The 16,233-nt window shown below is 48.7% G+C and overlaps 1 protein-coding gene across 4 annotated transcripts in view; it reads right to left on the reverse strand.

Moving 5' to 3' along the window:
* SCARA5 (scavenger receptor class A member 5) overlaps window positions 1-16,233 on the reverse strand; it is a 124,289-nt gene that overhangs the window by 92,614 nt on the left and 15,442 nt on the right. The window contains exons 1-2 of one of the 4 annotated variants that reach the window (XM_074384101.1): window positions 3,509-3,533; window positions 3,207-3,335 (exon numbers count right to left, since the gene is read on the reverse strand). Coding sequence is in view for 3 of the 4 variants with exons in the window: in XM_074384099.1 (XP_074240200.1) it covers window positions 2,841-3,132 (292 nt within the window). In the remaining variant the exon portion in view is untranslated. The other 3 variants (XM_003937210.4, XM_074384099.1, XM_074384098.1) reach the window with 3 other exon arrangements.

The raw sequence follows: 16,233 nt of genomic DNA on the forward strand, positions 1-16,233 counted from the left end.
GCCCCAGGACCAGGCAATCTTAATTCTCTAGTTCATGAACTTAAACCTGATGATCTGTACTGTCCAGAAATGAATCGGGAACAGAATGAAAACACAATAGGGAACCATCAGCCAAGGTAATAATCAAAATGTGTTGAAGAGAGAAAAACGTAAAGGAATTGGGGTTAGAAGGAGGCCCTTATCATCTCCTTGGGAGACGATGAAAGGCTGTGAGCTGAGGGAACAGAACCCAGTGCAGGCATGGGATTATCGGCGTAAAGCTCCCAGAAGGACGCTGGTCAGGTTGGATGGTGGGTAGAATCCAATTGAGAGGATAATTTGGGTGGTGGTTGTATTAACCTTCAAACAGGGAAACTGGGGTGATGCATAAACGTGAGCTATCTGCTTGCCTTTTACTTTCAATGTCTGGGCAAGAAGATTAACTGACAGAAGTCCTAATTGGGGCTTATAAGAGTCATATTTTGCTGCAATTTGATTACAAATTGGTCATACTGGGCAACAGTGAGAGTAAGCATTGGTACGCCACTGAGATGTTGCCAATCCAGTCTTCAGATATGGTACTGGGTTGCAGTGAATCGTTTTGTCATCCAGTTATAGAATCTATGAGATTTGCATTGACAAGGAGGTTTTAAGAATGGTTTAAAGGTATCTCCTGTGCAAGGTGACCTCTCTGGGCACAGACAGTGAGTTCTACTCAAAAAGGGGGAAGCCGTCTCCCATGGCAGGACATCCAAAAAAGGCCAGGCAAGCTCTGCTTCATGCTGGACTGTGGAGCTCCCCCCTGCCCCTAAGCTTAGCATGCAGCCAGCTGCGAGGAAGGTGTTTGTGTGAGACATGTTGGGTTGAAATCAACTGATCGCTGAGAAGTAGCACGGCTGAGGTCTTCAATCAGGCAATCTAAAGAAACCTCTCTAAGATCAGACAGCGCCTCCTTAAAGAACCCCAGACTTGTCCGCCACCTTGCCAAGTACCCTTCCTATGCCACCCTCACCACACCTCCCCCAGAGGCCAACATGATTCTCCAGGCAAGAATCTGTGGGGCGGGGGGTGGTAACAGCGGCCACGCATGGAGGGCCACGAGATCAGGTGGGACAGTGTTGCACCAGCTCCGTTCCAATCCACCCCAAATTTTTGTTCCACACAGGCAATGTGGTACCCAGAAACTTCAGGTTCAAAGACAATTATAACGATCAGAAAAATGCTGGAACAATGAAGGAAGCATGGCAACATTTTTATTAGATTGGGAAACCATGTTCCACCCTCCTTCCTGAAGCTTCCAGGACATCATTAGAAACCTCATTCAATCTCCAAGCCAGGAGAAAGGCTTTTTTCATCATACTGGACAGCACAACTTGTTAGAAAACTGTCCTTTATTATGAATGGAAATCTGTCTCCTAATGATATCCACCCGTTGGTCCCAGCTCTGCCTTCTGGGGTCACACAGAGCATGTCCGCCCTTTCCACACGGCAGCCATCCAGACACCAGAGGAGAACCATCACTCCACCGCAAGTCTTCTCTTCCCCAAGACATGATGCCCTTCCAGGACCTCCAGAGACCTGCCCCAAACCCCCCACCAGCCTGGTCCCTCTCCTCCAGACCCCTGTCACCTAAAAGTTCCTGTTCGGCAGAGCTTTTCTGCATCTGTCACCTCAAAGTCCCTGTTCTGGTTTCCAGTTGGGCTGGAAAGCTTCCTACACATTCCAGAAATTTGTTATGGTCCTGGCAGCCAAACCCACAAAACCCAGAATCCCAAGCTCTCACCAATCGGCCCGAGAACACGTTCAAAACCTCCTCTGGCCCACTCGGCCTTCGAGCGACCCTGCTGGCCCCTGTCCTCCCGTCCCAGGAATGAATCATGAGGTTCTCTCACTGTTGCTGTTGGCCACCCCTCAGGTTGCTCATTGGTGGGACAGACTCCACCCCAATGTCTTTACCCCGAGTGTGGAAACCTGAAGGCACAGGCAGCATTGAACACCCCATTACAACACCCAAGTGACTAGTCTTGCTTGAAAAGTGAGTCAAGACTGAGGAGGTCCTGGCCATTTGCCTTGAAATTTCCAGCCAAAGGTCATTTATCTGTAAGGGCCAGACCTCCAGATTCCTGCCCGGGGCTTCACCCAAGGGCCCCTCCCTCAACGCTCCAAGTCAGCTCTGCCTGGCCAGCAGCCTCACTCCCACACACCCCACCTGCTCCATGCAGCAGCCGCACTGCACTGCCCCCCACCCCACATGTGCCTGCTCTGTGTCACCATCGTATTGGGCTATACCCCATCACGGTGCCCACTGCATTCTGCCTTGAGGCAGGGCTCTATCTGCATGACCCTGCCCTGGTTTCTAGGCTGGGATCTCCTTGAGAGAAGCCCCTGGATCCTATTTAGCTGTGCCCGCAATCTTAGCCTGGAACCTGCTGGGCAGGTACTCACAGGAGACATGTCAGGTTGAAATAAACTGATCCCTCAGCCTTACTTGTGTCCAGTACTACCTACCTCCACGGACAAAGGTGGGAACTGAGCAGCCTTTCCTTTAAAAGAAAGTCAGGAGAAGACCACCACCGCCACCTGCTTCACCATCTCTGTCTTCGCAGGGTCTACCTGTAGATGATAAGCTGGGCTGCTCACAGCCTGTGGCCAGCAGTCCCCTGTTCCATCCCTTGCTGAGTCCATGAGCTCTCCTTCTCCCTGGCAGGAGAACGTGCTGCAAGCCCTAGCCCATCACCCATCACCTGCCTGTCTCAACAGATGGAAATTGGTAAGCAGAGCCTGGCTGAATCAGGGCAAAAGCATCCTACCTACAGTAACTGCACAGGACAGCAGATTTACCAGGAAGCAAAGTGCCTCACCACGATTTTTATGGCACCCCAGGACAGGAACGAAGACAACGCCCAGCCTCCTCAATGCAAGCCACACTCCAGAGGCCCAGGGGGCCCAGTGTAATGCGCGATGCCCCACAGCGGAGCAGGAAAAGTCAGAAGCCACTCCAAGCAGCTGGGTCTCTCCTGCTGGGCGCTTCCGTTCCACAAGCTCACACAGCCCCTGCTGGCTACAGCCACACAAAACAAGCAATACTACTGAAGAGCTGCTCCCCTCTTCCTCTGTGGTTTCCATGGTGACAAGGGCAGCGTTTGGGCCCATGACTGGGAATGAAGAATGGAAGCTCCAGGCCTTCCTTCCTCACCCCAAAAGGTGACAAAATGGCCTGCTCTTACCTGCTAAGATGAAGATGCCCACAAGAATCAGGAAGACCAGCAGGTAGAGCCCCAGGACAGCATGCTTCAGGGCCGACAGAGACCCCAGCTGGGTACAGCAGCTGCTCGCCCGCCGTCTGTGGCATGGACCTAGACAATGTGGGGAAGAGGAGGAAAGAAAGAAGACACTTAAAAACCCCATCAGCTCTTTTCTTTTGGGGTCTCATCTCTCCCTGAGATGCGCAGGGAGAGATGCATTCTAGACATGCAGAGTTTCATATGGAACTTCTCACGTCCCTTCCGCATGCCTGGAATGCAGCCACCTGGCAGGGAGCTCTCCAGGACCAGCACGAGATGTTCAGCTTCTAGCTCTCCTCCCACTCTCTGTGTTCCTGACGGAGCCAGATCACATGACCACAGCTCACATGCTCACACAAACCATCTCTCATTGAGCTGGTGCAAGCAGCAGAAAGACACTAAAACAGGCTTGGATATGTGGCCTTGACAAAGAGTCATTGTCCCATGGGATCCAGGGAGCATGGAGAGAAATTAAAACAAGAGTTGCAAACTCAAACTTCTCCAGTGGCTGGGAAGGTATGGGAGTGAGGGAAACGGGCCCGGCGGGACGGCGGCACGTGCCTGCTCTGGCAGAGGCTACTATGCGGGAATGAGGGGTGGGTGTGGCCAGATCCAGAACTTTCTATATCTATTTTTAAATGTTGGCAACTAACTCATCAAACACAAAACACTAGGGAGTGTAAACAAAACACATCTGTAAGCCAGCTCTGACCACCAGCCTGCAACCTTGGATTTGGAAAACATGGTAACCTTATTCTGTGACTCCTCAGCTTCTGCTCAACGTGGAAGAGGAAAATATCATTGCTGAAGTGGCCTTTTGGGCCACGTAAGTCAACCCCTTTGGTGTACAGATAAAGAAGGTCAAATGTTAGTTAGCGGCAAATCCTGCCCCAGGACCCAGGTTGATCTTTTAGCTGAACTTGTCCTTAAAGGCAGCCTTCTCAGAGGCTGACTGACCTCCACCTGCTCTGTTGACTGAAGGTGGAAAGAAGGGATGCTCTCCCTGATGCCAGCAGGACGTCACTGAGGCATAGCATTGAATAGGAATCACTGGGTGGGAAGTGGGGGCGGGGGGAGCATTTTTTTAAAAAAAGCATATCCCTTTAATGCTTGTTCCTTACCCCCTGTGGGTGAGGCCTCTCTCTGGAAGGACTGTCCCCCACTTCAAGAGTATCACTAAGGCCAGGGGCAGTGGCTCACAGTTGTAATCCCAACAGCATGGGAGGCCAAGGTGGGCAGATCACTTGAGGTCAGGAGTTCAAGACCAGCCTGACCAATAAGGTGAAACATCATTTCTACAAAAAATACACAAATTAGCTGGCTGTGGTGGCATGTGCCTGTAAGCTCAGCTACTCGAGAGGCTGAGGCAGGAGAAACACTTGAACCTGGGAAGCAGAGGTTGCAGAGGGCAGAGATTGTGCCACTGCACTCCAGCCTGGGCATCGCAGTGAGACTCTGTCTCAAAAAAAAGAAAAGAAAAAGAATGTCACTAACTGGAGTGGGCAGAAAAAGGACATCTTCTCAAGAGATGCTAAAATAATTGATATTTAGAAAACACCTTGAAAAATGGTGCCAAGTTTCCAATTCTTTGTAGGTTTCCATTTGTAGGAAGGTACCTCAAGGGTCATCTATCACTTCTCAGGTATCATTACTACCTCCTTGGCCTCAGGAGGTTTTATGACCACAAGAGAAATGGCGGTGACTATTGGTACCTTAGGAGCCACACAGCCCTGTTCTCCCAGACGTATTGTTACGTAAGGAATATTTTCCCACTTGTTGACTTCGGTTTATTACAAATACTGCTGTTAAACCAGCTAAACAGAGCTTTACATAATATTTGCATAAGACATTGAGTGCGGTGTGGAGCAAGTTGTCAAATACAAATCCAATGACCATTCCCACTCATCCTTACATGTTAGCAAGTTTTGAAGAGTTGAGCTGATTTTCTGCTAAGACAAAATAGAGCACATCTTTCTAACTCCCTCTAAATCTTTTCTGGGATTTTCTATCCCTTACCATGCATTAGGATCTATGATGGGTTTTGCTCCTAAATATGTAGGCTTCTGGTAATATTTCATCTTTTTTTTTCCTTCTGGTGAGAGCCACTAGCTGTTTGGTTGCAACTTACCAGAGAAAAGTCTATTTCTCCCAAGAGTCAGAGTGGGAGGTAAAGCATTGAATAATATGACACAAATACTGGTTTTGTTCTCTTGGTGGTAGCTTCATCTCTTCTGCTGAGCCCTGCTTCCTACTTAGCCTCATGACAGAATAGAAGGAAGAAAATCACACAGCCATGATCACAGCTAACTTGAAGTCTGCCTTTGTCATCTGCATATGTGTTGCTAGTTCACTGTAGGTGGGAGTCAAAGTACAATGATGTCGCTCTATTTTTTTCCCCTAAAAAGAATAGGTCCCTTGCCCTCTACCTGAGGCTTCTATTTAATAGCAAGCACCTACTTGTGACAGGTGCCTTAATCAACCAACACAGACCTTCCTGAGACAGCTTCATTCTTTCAGCAAGACTTGGTTACTTTGGGCATTAAACCAAGTCTATTTTAAATAGAACAGAATGAGGGTTACAAAGAGAGGTTTCCCACAAATGGTTAGACAAGCAGAACATGAATGGTCTGGCAAGACCCTTAGAGAATCTGATTGCAAGGGAAGAAGACAATTTAAGACAAGAAGTTAAAAGGCTGCCCAAAACACATTTGCGGACTTTTATTTTTTCCAAGTGACAGTGGCATGTTAGCTGGGTAAACCCTTCAAATTACTTAAACTTAGTGGAAGGTTACAAACACTCCAGAATAATTCAATCAGCCAAACCAAGGCAAAAATGATGCCTACTTTGTCAAAAATAATTTAAAGAAACAAATGCACTATCAAGTCATGAGAAGACATGGAGGAATCTTCAATGCATAATAACTCGGTGAAATAAGCCACTCTTAAAAAGCTACATACTGTATGATTCTAACTATGTGATATTCTGGGAAAAACAAAACTATGGAGACAGTAAAAAGGTCAGTGGTTGCCAGGGATTGGGAGGGAAGGAGGGATGAATAGGCTGAGCACGGGGGATTTTCAGGTCAGCAAAACTCCTCTGTACGGTATTGTAATGGTGGATGCATGCCATTCGGCCAAACCCACAGAATGTTCAACACCAAGAGTGAACCCTAATGTAAACAATGGGCTCTGGATGATAAAGATGTGACAACATAGGTTCACTGATTGTAACAAATACCCTACTCTGGTGGGATATTGGGAGGCTGCGCATGGGAAAGGTGGCAGGTGGGGTATATAGGAAAATTGTGTACTTTGCTGTTAAACCTGGCACTGCCATTAAAAAACGAAGTCTATTAAAAATAAAAGTAGAGCTTTTGACTTAAGGATTGTTGGGGTAAAAACGTTAACAGGCATTTATGGAACACCCACTGTACAAATCCCTGCTCTGGTAGCCAGCCTTCAAAATGGTCCGCATGGTCCCAGCCCCTCTGCAATCAGCTCCCTTCCACGTTGTACCAAGGTTGGTCTGTGTGATCAACAGCATACGGCAGAAGTAATGGTGTGTCACTTCTGAGCTGAGACAAAAGACATTGCAGCTGCCTTCCGGCTCCCTCTTTCTCTCTTGAAACCTTCGTTTGAGGGGAAGCCAGCTGCTATACCATAAGCACCCACAGAGAGGCCTATGTGATGAGGACTGAGGGCTTTGGCTGACAGGTGTGTAGATGAGTGAGCCTTTAAGCAGATACTCCAACCCAGTCAAGTCTTCAGATGATGGCAGCCTGGCTGATACCTTCACTGCAACTGAGGTGGAAGGTGAGATTTTACTCCAGAGTCGGGGCTTAGATGCCAGACCAAACTGAGGACTGGCTAAAAAATGGACAAGAGAGAAGCAACTTTTCATAATACACACCCACCAAAGAACCATGTTGTTCACCATTGCCGTGGGAACACCTAGATATTACCACCCCTTTCTGTAGCAACAACCTGATGACCCACAAGTTACCACCCTTTTTCTAGAAGTTCCTGAATAATCAGCCCATAGTTTACATATAATTAAAAATGGGCATAACTAGGCCTGCAGCACTGCCTCTGAGCTGCTGTCCTGGGCACTCTGCCTATGGGGTAGCCCTTCCTGGCAGGGAGCAGCACCTCTGCTACTGCCGTGTGCTGGTGCTTCAATAAAAGTTGCTGTCGGCCAGGCGCGGTGGCTCAAGCCTGTAATCCCAGCACTTTGGGAGGCCGAGACGGGTGGATCACGAGGTCAAGAGATCGAGACCATCCTAGTCAACATGGTGAAACCCCGTCTCTACTAAAAATACTAAAAATTAGCTGGGCATGGTGGCGCGTGCCTGTAATCCCAGCTACTCAGGAGGCTGAGGCAGGAGAATTGCCTGAACCCAGGAGGCGGAGGTTGCGGTGAGCCGAGATCGTGCCATTGCACTCCAGCCTGGGCAACAAGAGCGAAACTCCGTCTCAAAAAAAAAAAAAAAAGTTGCTGTCTACCACTACTGGCTTGCACTGGGATTCTTTCCTGGGCAAAGCCAAGAACCCTTGCAGGCTAAGCCCCAATTTTGAGGCTTGCTCCTCCTGCATCACCACCTCTTGAGAAAGCCTGAGCCAAGACCACTGGGCTGAATTGTTCCTGAATTCTTCCCAGATTATATAGACATGTATGTGCAAAATTTTTAATCTGAAAAAATTGACAAAATCTTGGCATTTTTTAAACACACCCATGACTTCCTCAGAAACTGCATGAGGAATAAATTTGTTTTACGCTGCTCAGTATTGGGGTCATTTGTTACGCGGCAACAGATAACTTATACACTTACGATAGATGCTGGGAAACACTAAGATGATGCGCTGTGGGAGGGAGGGACTTTGTCAACATTGTTCACTTCCAACTGCCCAGCTCCCAGGTCAGTGCCTACACATAGCAGATGCTCAGAATATTTGTTAAGAGATGAAGACGTGCCCACTGCCTTTCATACACAGCCATGGGAGGGGATGATATGCATCAAAGAGGAACTGCAACGCATGGAAGAATGAGGCCGGGGTAGAAGTGGGCTGTGACACAGCAAAGTGCTGCCTGCACAGGTGGTGACGCATTTGGTGCCAGAGGGAGTCGCAGAGTCAGCGTGGAGGAGGTTGCAGTTCACCAGTGCACAAAGGACAGCCCTTTCTAGATGGGCTGAACTCTGTTCTCTCTCTTCACCTCACCGTCCACAATGCACAGCTCTTACAAATTTGAAAACTGTGACTTCAAGGAGCAAACGGTCTTCCCTCTCTGTGTGAACCACCTGCAGGAAGTACCAGACAAAGCTGTTCTTGATTAACAGGTTGTCTGCAGACACAGGCACACACAAGACCAGAGTCCTGGAGAAAACAGTCAACCACCACCACCACCACGACGACAACTGGAAGAAGAAACACTCTCCCAAACTCAAACAGAATCACGGGAAAGATTTTTCCACTTTGCAGTGGCCTCCAGAAGAGAGGGTGGTATCTGGAGGTCAGGAAGCCAAGAGGTCTGGAGACGGCAAGGTCAGTGGCTCTGAGCAAGTAATAGAAATGAACAGTGACCTGCCAGAAGAGCCCAGAGTACCAGGCTGGGAGACGTTGTTCATCTCAGGGTGGAGCATGCGGCTGCTTGTTAATTGCTGGGAGCAGCGGATAGATGGTTTCCCCACTGGGGGCATCCTCCTTGCATGCAGCCTGCACAATCCTGCCATAGCTGAGTGTCCCTGGGCTACTACTTTCTGCTTTCTACTTTCTACTCCACTTAAATACATCTAAACTTAAATTTACTTGGAAGGAAACCTCATCACCTTAAGTGAAAAATTAGTAGCTTCCTATTATACATTAAAATAGATACCAAGCCAGGCGTGGTGGCTCACACCTGTAATCCCAGTACTTTGGGAGGCCAAGATGGGTGGATCACCTGAGGTCAGGAGTTTGAGACCAGCTTGGCCAACATGGTGAATCCCCATCTCTACTAAAAATACAAAAAATTAGTCAGGTGTGGTGGCAGGTGCCTGTAATCCCAGATACTCAGGATGCTGAAGCAGAAGAATCACCAACTCAGGAGGCGGAGGCTGCAGTGAGCCAAGATCCCACCACTGCACTCCAGCCTGGGTGACAGAGTGTCTGTCTCAATAAAAGACAAAAAGTAGATACCTAACTATTAAAATAACAGATTTATACCTGTGTATCACTCAAAGGCATCTTGACCACCACTGTGCGGTATGTAGCCACATCCTAGGAAACACTGATTTTAATGAAAGTGACTAAGTCAATTCAGTGACATGTTGCAAGAAGAAAGTTGATACGCACCAATGAAATTTCATTTATAGAAAAGCAAAACCAAATTTTACATGTTCAAGTTTTAAAATTGTCAAGGCCAGGCACAGTGGTTCATGACTTAATCCCAGCCCTTTGGGAGGCTGAGGTGGAAGACTGTTTGAAGTCAGGAATCTAAGACCAGCCTGGGCAACATAACGCAGCCCTAGCTGTACCAATTTTTTTTTTTTTTTTTTTTTTTTAATTAGCCAGGGATGGTGGTATGTGCCTGTATCCCAGCTACTCAAGAGACTGAGGCAGGAGGATCACTTGAGCCCAGGAATTCACGGCTGTAGTGAGCTATGACGGTACCACTGCATTCCAGCCTGGATGACAGCGCAAGACCCTGACTCCAAAAACATAAAAAAGAAATTCTAGCAGGTAATATGTTCAGAATTAAGTATGACTCAAAGAACCAAGTCAGAACCATGCACGCATCTCTTGTGCCATCCTCGTGATCAACCATTATCTCCTTACCTCTCTGGGGACCCCACTAGTCTCTCAGGTTTTCTGAGGCAAGGTGTGTTTCCCCATCAGCCAGCGAACACATGTGAAAAAGTTATTTTTGTGGCAAAGACTGTCTCTTACATTTGCCTTAAGCAAATAATTGACAAATTCTAATTGGCTGGAAAAAACACATTTTTGGAGCAAACTTTTGGTCTAAAAAAACAAAAGCTAGGGCCAGGTGTGGAGGTTCATGCCTGTAATTTCAGCACTTCGGGAGGCCAAGGTGGGTGGATCACTTGAGATCAGGAGATCGAGACCATCCCGGCCAACACGGTGAAACCCCATTTCTACTAAAAATACACAAATTAGCCGGGTGTGTTGGTGCAGGCCTGTAATCCCAGCTACCGGGGAGGCTGAGGCAGGAGAATCACTTGAACCCGGGAGGCGGAGAGTGCAGTGAGCTGAGATCGCACCATTGCACATCAGCCTGGACGACAGAGCAAGACTCTGTGTAATAAACTAAAATAAAAGCTGGGTTTTCTTTGCATACCCAGGGCCTCTGATTGCTTCTTTGTGCCCATGCGGGGAAACTGTAGAAGCCAATCACTGGAACAGAATCCATACTTTACTCCTGGCTGAGAGTCCAAATCACCCGTGAAGCCCTGCCCTGGATGCTCACACTCTGATTCAGTGCTGAAATCACAGGTCCAGGGCACGGAGGCTGCGGCTCTGCAGCAAGGCGTTCGTCATATCAAAAGGGAAGGTGAAGACAAATTCTTGGAAAGCAAATCAAGTGTCTTACTATTATTAAGAGCTTGACTCATGGGGTGAAAAAAATTCCTTGATTTCTTTTCAGTAGGACACGTTGAAAACGGGGCTTTATCCAATGATTTTATTATTCCTAGAGGTAAACATTTAGAGGCTCTCCTCCTGCATGTCATCTTAGCCAAAAGGTGGAGAAGCGACATGAAGATGTCCCTCTCCCTGTGTCCATGTGTCCCAGAACTTAAAATATAATAATAATAATAAAAAATAACTTGGAGCAGGAATCCCCCCAAAGTGTTTTTGCTGAAATACTGTATCCTGGGGGTAGGGAGGTGTTTGACAGTGGGGATTAAAGGACAGAAAATTTTGTAAGAAAACAACTCAACCCTGGCACGTGGAGCTGAGGGGGAGTAGGGCACCCAGTGTCAGGCCACACTGTGGAGAGCACCTGGACCCTCTGGAGCCCCTTTCCCTGTACTGAGCAGGCAGCATCCCTCATGGCACTTCGGGGGAAAAGCGTGGATTTGGGGCGCTGTGGAGGGCAATTCTAAGCCTGCCTCTGTCATGCGTTAACCGTGAGACCATGAGAGAGTGTTCTGGCAGTCCCCGTCACCACCATGTCCTTTCCTTGAAAAACTAATGTTTCAGTTTTTTAGTCATAATTTTAGAGCAGTTTGGAGTTATCCAAATTTATTTCCCCCCTCCATTTAAAAAGAAATTCACAAACTGGATCTGATTTAAAAAAAAAAAAAAAAAAAAAAAAAAAAAAAAAAAAAAAAAGAATGTTTATTTCCAAAGAAACTGGCTCTAAACAACATAAAAAAAAAAAACAGAAGGCAATGATTCCATTGTTACCTACTAGAGTTGTAACGGCAGCAAATGCTCACTTTCTTCTTGTTCTCTTTGGTCCCACAGCTCACAAACAGCAGGTGGAGATAGGGTTTTATTGCTGGGAGGAACCTCAGAGCTCAGCTCATCCAAGGAGCTTCGTGAAACCCACCCAAGTCTGACTTCATGAGTTACTCACTCACCACTCACATTGTTCACTGTAACAGCAGCCCCAAATAACCTCTGTCTTTGAAGCTGTCACCACTCTCTGGCTTTCATGGGGACTCCATAAGAGAAGGAAGGAACGTTTGAAGCAGGGGCACTGCCGAGAAGAGCCACCGCCCAGTCCTGCCTGCCGTGGCAGCGGAACCAGGGAAATAAGTCTCCCTGGAGCCTGGGAGGGTCCTGAACAATGTAATATTGTGAATTCTATATCATCCTGGTCATCATCCTGAATCCTGGCCAAAATCAATCAATCAATCAATCAATCAATCAATCAATCTCCTAAAGCTCTTGGAATTTCCAGAGTCATCGGAGTGATTTTTGAATATTCACAAGATGACTGGGTTTGGGGACCCCTAGATCGCCTCAGGATGGGGGCTGGCCACCGGAAAGAACAAGGCAGGACCAGAGAGTTGGGATTGTCAGCCTTAACCCCCAACCTCCAGGAGAAGAGAGAGGCTGAAGGTTGAGTTGATTATCAATAGCCAATGGTTTCATCACTCATGCTGACATACTGAAGCTTCCATAAAAACCCAAAAGGACTGGGTTTGGAGAGCTGGCCGCACAGAGGTTCCTGGAGGGCACCACAGCTGGGGAGGCATGGAAGACACCCTTCCTCCCAGTCTCCGCCCTGTGCGTCTCTGCCATCTGCCTGTTCTCTATGTATCCTTTGTAATACCCTTTTCAAACAACCTGTACATGTGAGTCAATTGTTTGCCTGCGTTCTAGGACCCACTCTAGCAAATTATTCAAACCCAAGGTGGGGGTCCTGGGAACCCTGATTTATAGCCAGTCAATCAGAAGCACACGCCACACCAGTGCTTATGACTGACTCAGAAGTGGGTGCCGGGTGGGAGCAGTCTGGTGGGACTGACCTCTCACCCTGTGGGAGCTAAGGCTACCACTAGGTACATCGCATCAGGATTGAATTGAACCAGAGGACACCCAGCTGCCATCCACTGGAGAATCCACCGGAGACCTGGCTGTTGATGGGGAGAAATCCTCATCCCATTTGGTGACCTAAAGTGAAACATTCTCTGTTGTTGAGTGAGAGAACAGGAAAACAAAACAAAACCGTTTGGTTTGTTTTTTTCCTCTCTCCAGAACAGCCAGCTAGGGTAGAGTGAACACAGTGGCCTCAGCACCGCTGTATCCCAGGTCTGAGTCCTGAGGGCAAACAGCCCAGCCAAGGCACGCAGGGTAGGAGCCTGGTCTTCCGCAGGGCCAGATGCGCCCAAGGCTTTCACACCCACTTCTAAAAGACCAGGGGAAGGAGAGACAGCCACAGCTAATTCCGTGCAGAGATCACTCCGTCTTGTCACTTCCACATAATGTTTGTTATTTTTCCTCCACCCATCTACGTCCCAAGTCACTCTTCATAAAAATTCTTGAGAACATACAAGGGTGTGTGTTTGTTTTTGGGAAGGGATGCCCTGTGTGTCTTCTGCAGCTGGGACTGAGGGGTGGAGAGAGGCAGCCAGGGGAGGGGAGAGCAGGGTGGCCAAGGTGAGCTGGTGCACCACGGCAGCCAAGTGGGAGAGCCTGAGAAACCCCCAGGAAGAACAAGCGGGTGCTGGGGCTAGCGGAAGATGCCACTATTCATGCCCCAAATGCACAGTGCACGGGTTGGAAGGAATGCAGTGTCAATGCAGTGAGACTCAAGCAAGCAGCGGACTCAGGGTTCTGCCTAATATCAGGCCAAAAGACCCTTCCCCTACAGAGTGGCCCCAGCTCTTTGTCCAGAACATTCTCCGTTCCCTTCCTGGCCCTTTGTCAATGGCAACAAGTCACTTAAAGACATCTGCAAGCTAGAAGCCAGGGCTCAGCTATTTCCATTTTTAAATCACGACCCTTTCTAGATTGCTAATTCTGCCCACACCTGGTCCACTTTGGTTTAATGAGTTGGTTTCTCCTCTGGGCAGGAAGAAATGAGTTGAATACACCTGTCTCACTCCCAATTCCCACCACCTTTGAGTTGGAAGGGTGTCTGGTTTGGGAGACAAATGCTGAGAGCCTCGCCCCTGCCACCTGTAGGGGACTGACTCAGACGTCCCCTGAAGCCTCCAGCTCTGCTACCTGTGCACAAAAACCGCAGCAGGCCATGCTAGAGGAGGGAGCTCAGGGCAGATCTGGGCAAAGATGATGGGGTTGAGGTGCCCTAGGACTTTGGATACTCCTTGAAAAACTCCTCCCCACAAAACCTCGCGGCCTCACCAGCAGTTTCTGCTGAGGCCACCCAGCAGGATCACCTGAGCCCTCAGTCCTGGCTTAGCAAGCCCCGCTGCCTTAGTCCAGGCTGCTACAGCCGAGTACCCTAGCCAGGGCGGCTCATAAACGCAAATGTATGGCTCACAGTTCTGGAGGCTGAGGTTCAAGAGCAACGCACCAGCAGATCCGGTGTCTACACAGCTACCCGCCTCTTCACGGTCTCCCACGCTGGCAAGAGAGTGAGGGAGTGGCTGGGGGTCCCTTTTATAAGGGCACTTATCCCCACCCACCTGGGCTCCACCCCCACAACCTAATCGCCTCCCAGAGGCCCCACCTCCTAATTCCATCATTTGCGGGGTTAGGATTTCAACAGAGGAATTTGGAGGAGACACAGACATTCAGTCCATTGCACCCACAGAAAACGCAGAGAAACCCCAAGGCCCCCCATCACCCACGGTTGACTCCAAACAGCTGTGTTTACCCTCCTTTCGTGCCCCAACTTCTGAAACCTTCCTGCAGTGGCCCTGGGCTCCCCGCTGGTCAACGGTGAAACCTCCCATTCCCTCTGCCTCTGCCCCAGGAGTTTCTTCTACTTTCTCGTTCTAAATGAGACCTGCTTCCTGCCTGCCTAACCTTTTCAGTGAGGACTTTTCTTTTTTCTTTTTTTCGACACAGAGTTTCACTCTGGCTGCCCAGGCTAGAGTGGAGTAGCGCGATCTTGGCTCACCGCAATCTCCGCCCCCCAGAATCAAGCGATTCTCCTGCCTCAGCCTCCCAAACTGGGATTACAGGCATGAGCCACCATGCCCGGCTAATTTTTTCTATTTTTAGTAGAGGCAGGGTTTCTTCATGTTGGTCAGGCTGGGCTCGAACTCTCGACATCAGGTGATCCACCAGCCTCGGCCTCCCAAAGTGCCGGGATTACAGGTGTGAGCCACCGTGCCCGGCCCCAGGACTTGACTTTTCCCATTCTCCTCATACACCAGTCATATGCCAGGGTGGTGGATGTTTCTCTTTGCTTCCTTCTATAACTTTCTCTCTCCTCCCTAAAAACCCCCAGGACTTGCTCCCAGTTATAAGATTTGACACTGCACCTCACAGGTAAGAGCCGCCTGCTCCTCCCCTCTCAAGGTCATTGTGGCTGCACTGGCTGTCCTGATCCCCAAGTGTCACTGCTCCTAGCCTCCTCTCCTAATTTCAGCCTCCCCGGCCTGGGCCATTTGCTTCCAGCACTGGAAACATGGCCGGCCCAAGCAGGGATGGGCTCCAAAGGTAAAAGACACACTGAAGACCCAGCATGAGGGAAAAACACATAAATATCTCAACAAACTTCACAGCAATTACACGTCAAAATGATAATACATTGGATATACTAGATTCACTAACGTGCATTACTGTATTTCAATTAGTTTCTTGTGTCTTTTTTTTTTTTTTTTTTTGAGACAGAGTCTTGCTCTGTTGCCCAGGGTAGAGTGCAGTGGATCAATCTTGGCTCACTGCAACCTCAGCCTCCCGGGTTCAAGCAATTCTCCTGCCTCACCCTCCCAAGTAGCTGGGACTATAGGTGCCCACCATCACACCCGGCTAACTTTTGTATTTCTTTCTTTCTTTCTTTTTTAGTAGAGAGGCATTTCACCATGTTGTCCAGGTTGGTCTCGAACTCCTGACCTCCAGTGATCTGCCCACCTCAGCCTCCCAAAGTGCTGGGATTACAGGTGTGAGTTCCACGTCTGGCCAGATTCTTGTGTATTTTCACCTTTTAAGGTGGCTGCTAAGAACTTCAAAATTGCATATGTGGCTCACCTTTCATTTCTATTGGATTCTGCTGCTCTAAAGAGGCTTTTTGCCAGTCACTGAAATCTAAATCCCATGTTCAAATGTCCCACTTTATAAATGCCATTGCCCATCTTCTTTCTCTCCCCTTCCTTCCCTCCTTCCCTCCTTCCTTCCTTCCTTCCCTCCCTCCCTCCCTCCCTCCTTCCTCCCTTCCTTCCCTTCTTTCTTCTTTTGAGACAGAGTCTCACTCTGTCACCCAGGCTGGAGTGCAGTAGTGTGATCACAACTTACTGCAGCCTCAACCGCCTGGGCTCAAGAGACCCCCCTGGCTCAGCCTCCCGAGTAGCCAGGGCTACAGGCATGCACCACCACATCTGGCTGATTTTTA

This window comes from Saimiri boliviensis, chromosome 13 (genome assembly GCF_048565385.1).
Source record: "Saimiri boliviensis isolate mSaiBol1 chromosome 13, mSaiBol1.pri, whole genome shotgun sequence".
Classification (NCBI taxonomy): Eukaryota; Metazoa; Chordata; class Mammalia; order Primates; family Cebidae; genus Saimiri; species Saimiri boliviensis.